Here is an 8216-nt window from a genome sequence, read left to right as displayed (position 1 = left end):
GACTGAGGAGACCGACGCGAGGACAGCGAGGACAGTGATGACAGTGATGCGGAGATCTCAGAAGAAGACAAGCTTCCTCCTCCCGAACATTATGAGGCTGAGGAGACTACTCTCGATGTCAAACAACTCCGGCAGCGCCGCTTGAAGAAAACCACAGTTGATAACATGGATAGAGTCCGAGACCACTGGCACCGGTGAGTGTGATCTCAAGTGAGGCCCAAACCATCCCGCTAACCGTGGAGGCTCTCAGATACTGCGAATACATGAGGAGGAGGGATGTGCTCGACGCCTACCGAACTCTCTCAATCCAATCCCTTAAAGGGTTCCTCAGCTGGGCCTGCGACCAGCATCGCGGCAAAGGGGGAAGAAGGCGACCGGGGATCCAAGTCATCAGCTCCCTGGAAACCTTCTGGAAGCAATTTTCCCAGGTCTATAAGCAAGACACGGGTGACAGCATCGATCCTCTGATCATGGCACAAGCACAGGATGTAATGTGGCTCCTACCCTGATGTCTGATCCTCTCCTTTCTTGATATCTCCGTCTAAACTATTGCGGCAGGTGATCGAGCTCATCGCTGATGAGAAGAAGCTCAGCCGCGAGAAGAGGCCGGGGGATCCCATGTACATTGACGACCTCGCGGAGTACCTCCGCGTGCTTCTGGTCATGAACGAGATGGAGTTTCTGATCGGCTGGCTGCGCGTCGAGCTGATCCTCTTCTGCCAGGTCGCGGGGGTCACGGGCAATCGGCCAGATGCCTTGACCCAGCTTCAGTATTGGGATCTGGAGCTCATGCTGGTCCGGGACCCCCATTCCAGCGCACCTCATCTGTGCATTGGGCTGACCGCCCACTTCACCAAGACCTTCTTGGGCATGAAGGATGCGTAAGTTTTCCCCCATTGGCTGCTTTGTTCCTTCACGAGCCGACTAACTCCCTGTTCAGTAACACTTTTTGGCTTCCGGAGATCATCTACGATCCAACTTTGATGCTCAGTCCTCATGTCTTCCTTCTGGGGATGTTGTTCCACATTCAGGCATTCAAGTCACCAGGCATCAGATGCACCAAGGATCTCTACAGCCTGGGCATTCTGAATGGACTCAATCAGCAGGAACTACTGCTGTGGGATGACCTGGCGGATCTGTTTGTCTTCTGCTCGGCTGTCCGCGAAGGAGGTGGCGTCCGGATTGCGCATGAGATCCGGTTGACCACAGCGTTGGTGCGGACTCGGATGAAAAAGGGCGGCGAGATCACGGGCTTCCAGCAGGTCACGAAGCCTTATGTCCTCCGTGATGCATCAGTGAAGGGTTTTAATGAGAGCCGTGAGTGTCCATCTGTCCCTTCCTCCCCTTCTCTCTTCGAGAGTGAGCATGCCTGTTGATGATGCTGCCGTCGAACAGCGGACGTGAGCGATTCTCTCCAGAACCTGATGCTCCAGCACGCCAGCATCGATACGTTCCTCAAACACTATCTGGACCGAAACATCACCGCTGATGTCCTCAGCATCTACCGTGTCCTCGAGCCGCAGAAGGCGCTGATGAGGATGATGTGCTTGATGAGCCGGTCCATCGACCCTCGCCAACCATGGAAGCTGACGCCGGAGCAGTCGAGATTGGTAAATGACCAGCCACACATCCTGAAGATCGCTCGAAGAGTCGAACGCCTGAAGAAGCGCCGTGACTCTACCGCAAGCTGGCTCCGCGGTCGGGTGGGACAAAGGTACCGGCGGAAGGCCGAGAAAGACCGACGATGGGAAGTGAAATACAGGCGCCGGGTTGAGAAGCACGAGAGGCGAGATGAGAGATATCACAAGGCCGTTCGCCGGCTCCGCAGCGAGAAGCAACGCGCGAGGATCGCGCTCAAGCGTAAGATTCTAGAGCGATACCGGCAGGAACAACCTGTGATCGACAGCGAGCGGCAGCTCTCCGGAAAGGTCGTCGATGAGGATGTGAGAAGTGCGCTGGAGCGGTCTGGGTACATGACACCCGAACAGATGATCATGATCGACGCGGTCCTAACACTGCCGCCAAAGACCTCAGAGGCGGAACTGCAACGACGGATCACCGCCATCCACGCTGTCAGTGCATACTGCGGTGCTGAAGAGGGGCCGCTCTGCCGTCGACGTGGTCATGGCTCCAGCCCCAAGCCGACCACTGTGAAATCAATGGCCGTCAAGGTGGAAGTGATGGCCCAGCCATCATCCAACACACTCCTTGAGTCGGCCGTACGAGCGGTCCGGACGGAACGGCGACCCAAAATATGCTTTCTCTGTTTGCAGAACACCAAACTCTCGCTGGCGGACCGAGTCTATTCATTCCATGAGCTGGGGGACTTGACCAAACATTTTCAGAGGCGGCATCTGAAGCAGTTCCAGCCAATGGATTGTGATATCTGCAATGTGAGGCTGAAAACCCTGAAAGATCTTCTGCTCCATGCGGAAACTGCACACGGAACCGTTACACGTTCGCCCAAGTACAGGATGCTCGCACAATCCGGTGAACCCGGTGCCTCGACTGGCTGTCTGCCACCGAGCTCCCAACCATCTTGGTCCCCGCGTGGCAACCAGTGTGAGGAGGCCAATCATCAAGATGGGAGTTTCATGTGTGCCTGGAAGCCCCTGCTCATCTCACAGATCATTCACAATTCCTCACACCCCCACTTGCCTTTCCGTTTCCCTTTCACATTTGATTAAGGATAAAATATTGCCATTGCACAACCCTTTGGCTTCGGCACAAACGGTTATATACTATTTCTTTGCACCATCTTCGCAGCAAGACCCGCTGGTCGGCATTTACTCTATTTAAATATAATTGTTTTTCATTACCAGATATTTTTTATCATTCAGCTAATTCAAAGATGTATTCAAATTTCTATCTGTTAATACCGTTGCAATTACAACAACATAAAAATTTACCTGTGCTGTAAGATCTCATCCAGATTCGAGTGAGAAGATCTATTGACCATGTGATATCATCAAAAACTCAACATCATCTTCTAGGATATTGGGTAATTAGTAATAATTCAGTAATAATAGCAATTGCGATAGCGGTTGGTATCAATCTCAAGCAATAATGATACAGCAACCCGTTGTCGTTTGCAGAAACTCACCATATCTGAAACTAGACACTTTAGAGTTATCAGCAAGATTAGTCAGCATTCTTTTCACCACCCATGTAGCTCACTGAAGGATAGGGATGTAAGTACTTCAGTTAAAAACCGTCTCCGTGCAAGGGTCAACCCGAGGGCCGAAATCCAATCGGGCCAGAGGCACAGTGGCAGAAGAAGGCTGACAAAAGGCCAGAGACTACATCATGTGGTCACTAGCACAATGATCAAGGAAAGGGGTACTATGATCAGTGCTTAAGAACATGTGCAGTAGATTCACTGACCTAGATTGCCATGCTGGAGTCAGGAGCTCATAGATCTGACTGGTCCATGGAATGCAGTCCATGGATCTGATAGACTCAAAGACAGCCAATTTGAGGCCATGCTGGTCTGTGGACAGCAGAGGCCATTGAATCGATTTCTGTGGTCCTGTGGCGACCAAGGACCCACAACCAAAGGCCCCAGGACTTTCCCGCATTTTGGATCATGCACGATGCTTAGTTCTCTCTCATTCTCGTTCGCTGTCGGCATACTGTGACACAGACGCCATCATCTCTTCGTTGACGTTCAACTCCCCGTCAAACACCATGAAGACGGTGTTGATCCCATCTTCGATGGCCGCATCACAGCACTGTACAGGAGCGATCAGTTTCAAGTTCTTGTCATAGAAGATCGCCAGTCGGTTCTGAGCATCCTTCTTAGCCATTCACTCCACCATAGACCGGTCGGAAGGCTCGGACGGGTTAATAACCATCTTATATGTGTCGACCCAATTCCCTTGCTCGCGAGCCTTGAAAATGATCATGACCGTTCTAGCGCCGGTTGACACATCCTCGAGCCTGGATGCCCCTTGAAGCTGCGAATCTGGCTGCGAGCGTTGGAGTCTGTTGCCCGTTTTCAAAGATCGTTCGGCAGCGGCTATCCTCGCAGTGCCCTGTGAAACACCTCTCTCCGAAGCTTTTGGGATGCCTCCAGGTCTCCGCAGCTTACCCTGCCGCGTTTGGGAGACTTCCAACCGTGTTGATCCGGCGGTGCTTTCAGCAGCTTTTCAACTCTCAACTTCTGGAGGGGGGTCTGCGACGTTCGTCGCTCGCTCCGTGCTTGCAGGGTCAACGGTGCTGTGAGCGCCATCACTCTTAATGGGCATGAAGGGTGTGAAGTCGAGCTGTGTGACGGGCTGTGGGGTGTGCGTCTCCTCTGCGGCTGTTGGCACAGCCGCCCTCTCTTCTTCCTCCAGCTGCAGCTGTACTGGCTCCGCTGCCTCTCTTGCAGGCCGCTCATGATCTGCTTGCTCAGCAACGGCTCTTTCTTCCGCTTCTTGTTGAAGACGCGCCTTTCCAGCCGCGTGCCCAATAGCTGCCCTTTCCTCAGCCTCCTTTTGAACCTGTTCCTGTTCAGCTCTCTCGACAGTATGCCTTTCCTCCTGTTCACGCTGAATTTGCTCTCGTTTAACTTGCTCAGCTGCAGCTTCTTCCGCGTCTCGCCGAAGCTGTTCCTGTTCCCCAGCATATCGTTCAACGGCCACTCTTGCCTCCTCCTCTTCCTGCCTCAGTTGTTCTTGTTCTGCGGCATATCGTTCAGCGGCCAATTTTTCCTCCTCCCGCTGGCGAAGCTGTTCTAGTTCCACAGCATATTGTTTGGCAGCCACCCTTTCCTCCTCCTGTCTCAGTTGTTCTTGTCGAAACTGTTCTTGTTCCGCAGCATAGCGCTCGATGAATGCTCTTTCTTCGGCTTCCTTCTGACATTGGGCAAGCCTCTTGGCAGCCTCAGCCGCTGCCATCTCTTCAGCCTCTGTTTGACGCTGGGCTTCGTCGGCAGCCTGTTCTCGTGCTTGTTCGGCCTGCAAGGCGATCTCCCGTTCTTCCACTTCTGTGTGGACTCGGGTTTCTTCGGCAGTGGCCCTCTGTGCCACCTCTAGCTGCATTGGACCTAGCTCGCCATGGTCAATAGTGGTATAACCATCGTTTTCCAGCAAAGGAGCCTGTCCGAATCTTGTAAGTGGACTATCATCAGGTATGAAAAGCGGCGACATTGGCAAATTGGACGGATCACTTCCTAAAGGGGCAGCTCCAACCCAAGTATGGTCGGGGGGTGGAGATGTCAGTGGCTTGCCAAAAAAAAGCAAAATAGATGCATCGTCTCACGAACAATGTGGAGACCTTCCCGGCCGCCGGAATCTCATCGGTATGCAGTTGGTCGATGAAGAGAAACCGATGGTCTTGCTGCTGCGCTCTGGCGTGCGGGAGCCCACACCGAGCATATGGCTTCGCCTCACTGCCAGGGGTGAAATCGCAAGAGAGCTGGCGCTCAACGGGGACGGCAAGAGAGAAGCACTCTGCAATGCGACCAATAAGGGTCTCAAATACCCCACTCTTGTATCGAAACCGCTCAGGATCCTGTGCTTTCAGAAGGACAGCCCGCATGATCTGATGATCGGGAGAAAGCTCGATGAGATCTGTGATTTGTGGAGAGTCAAAACCAAGTTTTTGTGCAAGGACAGCCATCTCATGGAGCGCTGTCTCATCAGCCTTTTCGTGACCAGGTTTCGCCACAAGATCGTCACTCTCTGGCTCCCTGGGCATTTTCAGATAATGGCGCATAGTGTACAGCCAAAGCTGTCGGTACCCAAGCTCTGCACGTTGGGTCGGAGAGCCCGAACGTCGATGGCCAGTCTCCGATGTCTGGATCATACAATACTTGACCGCGGGATCGGGAGGTTTAAGGCTGCCCAGCACAGCACTTCAGAGTGTGGGACGAAGTCTGCTGGGAACAACCAGTCGCTTCACGCAGTTGGCACATGCCTCGAGATAATAGATGTCCTGAAAGAAGGTGTGAAGGGATGGGATGATTTCTCTCTTTCCTTGTAATTTGTTCCAGATAGCGGCACGGTCGGAATCGTTGAAATTGGTAAAGACCTCGCCACCTAGAACAACGCACCGCACAGTCTTCGCATCCTTGTGAGAAAGCCCAGGGGCCAAAAGCTGTAGGATCTCCACCGTATGTAGGTCGATTTTCATCATCTTATTGCGGTCATCGTCCATGAGAGAGGACCAGAATTGCTTCACGTGTGCCAGGTAAGTGATGATTTCCTACACGGATTAGCATCAGAAGACTATGGGAGTTGACGGGGAAGAACAAACTTCATCACAGTTCAACACCAGTACTCAGTGAAGGGAGCCGAGATTCATTCCATTCCACAGTCCAGGGATTGCCAACAACGCATCGAACGCAGCACAGACATCGATGTGCGCAGGTGAAGAGAGTTGCCGAAGCTGCTTGGCTTTGTTGCTTGATAGCCGAGACTTCCACCGTTCCTCAAAGCGGGCATTTGCCTCATATTGATATTGGCGGACTTTCCGGTAGACTTCGCCATCGCTTGGTGGTTTTTTGTTGGAATATTTGTCAACAAGGGACGCTTGAAGGTCAGAGCTGATGTCTGCGTGTTGGGCATGTCAGAGGGGGGTGCAGGGCAGAAAGGGGGGCAAGGATGAGTGTGTAAACCATACCATTCAGATAAAGGTCAACAGTCCATCACTGATCGCTGGGTGGTAGCAGTTCCTCACCAGCTTTCAGACAATGTTGACTGTGAACACACCGTATCTGTCCTGTGGGGAACTGCAGCTGGGGGTATCGGTCAGAAGGATTAGTCAACAGCGCATGGGCTGTCACATGTGCTGCATGGAGGGTGTTCGCAAGGTGTTGCTGGGAGACGACAGCGGTGACATGATGCTGAATGTCCAGCCATTGACAGTCATCCCTGTTGAAGATTTCACATAATCGCTCTACATTTTTTTGGTCGAGCTCGCGGGATAGAGACGGATGGAAGGCAATTTGGCTCAGATTGATTTTAACAGTTCCCTGGTATTTTGTGCTCTGCTCTGTTGTCAGTTGTAGTTCCACATCAGTGAACATGGATCGCTCCATGGCTGAATTAGATATGATAGCCTGGAAGAGAAATTCCTGGAGCCTTAGGAGGGTTTGTGTGCTATTGCACACTCCAGCAACATATTAATACTTATATCTGAGTCACCCCTGTAGAAGGCACCAGAAAAAGTGTGGCCTGTTTCATCACCAGATGCCATTTCAAGCTCTTTACACACTATAAATACTGAGTTATGTCCCGTTGCTGCATTCATCGATCCAGACTCTTCAAGCCCTATCTGATACCATATTTGCTAGCCTATTCCTGTTATATCTAGAGACGATATGTCAACGGAATCGGATAAGCGCGCCACCGTGATTGATTTTAAATCGCTGAAAGCCCGGTATGCTTCTCCTTCAGAGTCTACTTCATCAGCAGGTCGGTCTGATGAGCTCCATCAATCACAGCATGATCTCCAATCGAAAAGTACAAGCAAGAGAAAAGCTCCTCCAGCTCAGAAGTGTACCAGGAAGCTTCTGAAGAGCCCTCAAAGAAGCCTCGGTCTCCCCCAGATCGTTGAGTCTGGAGTTCAGTTGCTAATCATCCAGAATGAATCTCCGTGGGACACGTTTCTGAAGGTGTTCAACTGCAAGCTTGCCGGCACTGTCACCATCACTGTCCACCGTACTCGTCCGTCCCGAGTTGTGGCCATTCGGGAATATCCTATGGGAGATGCAGAGAGGATGTTACAGAAATTCAGGCAAGTCCAACATCAAAACATCATCTCCGCCAGGGAGTGCTACAGTGACAAAGAAGCCATGTATGCTCTGGTTGATGATCTTCCTCTCACTCTCGTGCAACTGGTTGGCTGCCGTGCTTACCCCAGCGAGAGTCAGTTGGCTTCGATCATTGAACAGGTGAGTCTTCCGCAGACCAGCCGTCGCTAGAACATTACTGACGATCAGGAGGTTCTCCATGGCCTGTCTTACCTGATCACAGCTGGCTTCGAGCATAAATCCCTGACGTGTTCTAATATCCTACTAGGCCTGGATGGGTCTGTCAAAATCAGTACGAACATGCATATGCACTTTAACAACTCCTGAGGGCTATTGCTGATGATGCTTTACAGCTGGCTTAGAGTTCTGTGTGGAGCGCCTGCCAAATCAGACCCAAATCGAATCCATCAAAGTGTTGGCGACCATTACCTTGAAGCTTCTGGCAAAATATGGATACGGTGGATGGACTAAATTGGGG

General features: G+C 51.9%; 3 protein-coding genes across 3 annotated transcripts; 2 read left to right on the top strand and 1 right to left on the bottom strand.

Moving 5' to 3' along the window:
- Window positions 1–165: 165 nt before the first annotated feature.
- HCAG_04740 (predicted protein) lies at window positions 166–2687 on the top strand (the record flags this gene model as incomplete). Its single annotated transcript, XM_001540850.1, has 5 exons — window positions 166–194; window positions 251–488; window positions 559–881; window positions 941–1317; window positions 1396–2687. The coding sequence occupies 5 exons, from the start codon at window positions 166–168 to the stop codon at window positions 2685–2687; spliced, it is 2259 nt and encodes a 752-aa protein (XP_001540900.1).
- Window positions 2688–4148: 1461 nt separating this feature from the next.
- HCAG_04739 (predicted protein) lies at window positions 4149–7024 on the bottom strand (the record flags this gene model as incomplete). Its single annotated transcript, XM_001540849.1, has 5 exons — window positions 4149–5081; window positions 5245–5824; window positions 6038–6189; window positions 6340–6536; window positions 6664–7024. 5 exons carry the CDS (start codon window positions 7022–7024, stop codon window positions 4149–4151), a joined length of 2223 nt encoding a protein of 740 aa, XP_001540899.1.
- Window positions 7025–7306: 282 nt separating this feature from the next.
- HCAG_04738 (predicted protein) lies at window positions 7307–8100 on the top strand (the record flags this gene model as incomplete). Its single annotated transcript, XM_001540848.1, has 3 exons — window positions 7307–7879; window positions 8007–8030; window positions 8092–8100. 3 exons carry the CDS (start codon window positions 7307–7309, stop codon window positions 8098–8100), a joined length of 606 nt encoding a protein of 201 aa, XP_001540898.1.
- Window positions 8101–8216: the final 116 nt, after the last annotated feature.

This window comes from Histoplasma capsulatum, genomic scaffold (assembly GCF_000149585.1).
Source record: "Histoplasma capsulatum NAm1 scaffold_4 genomic scaffold, whole genome shotgun sequence".
Taxonomy (NCBI): domain Eukaryota; kingdom Fungi; phylum Ascomycota; class Eurotiomycetes; order Onygenales; family Ajellomycetaceae; genus Histoplasma; species Histoplasma mississippiense.
The sequence above is the reverse complement of the archived record's forward strand: the minus strand, read 5'-3'. Positions and strand labels throughout refer to the sequence as shown.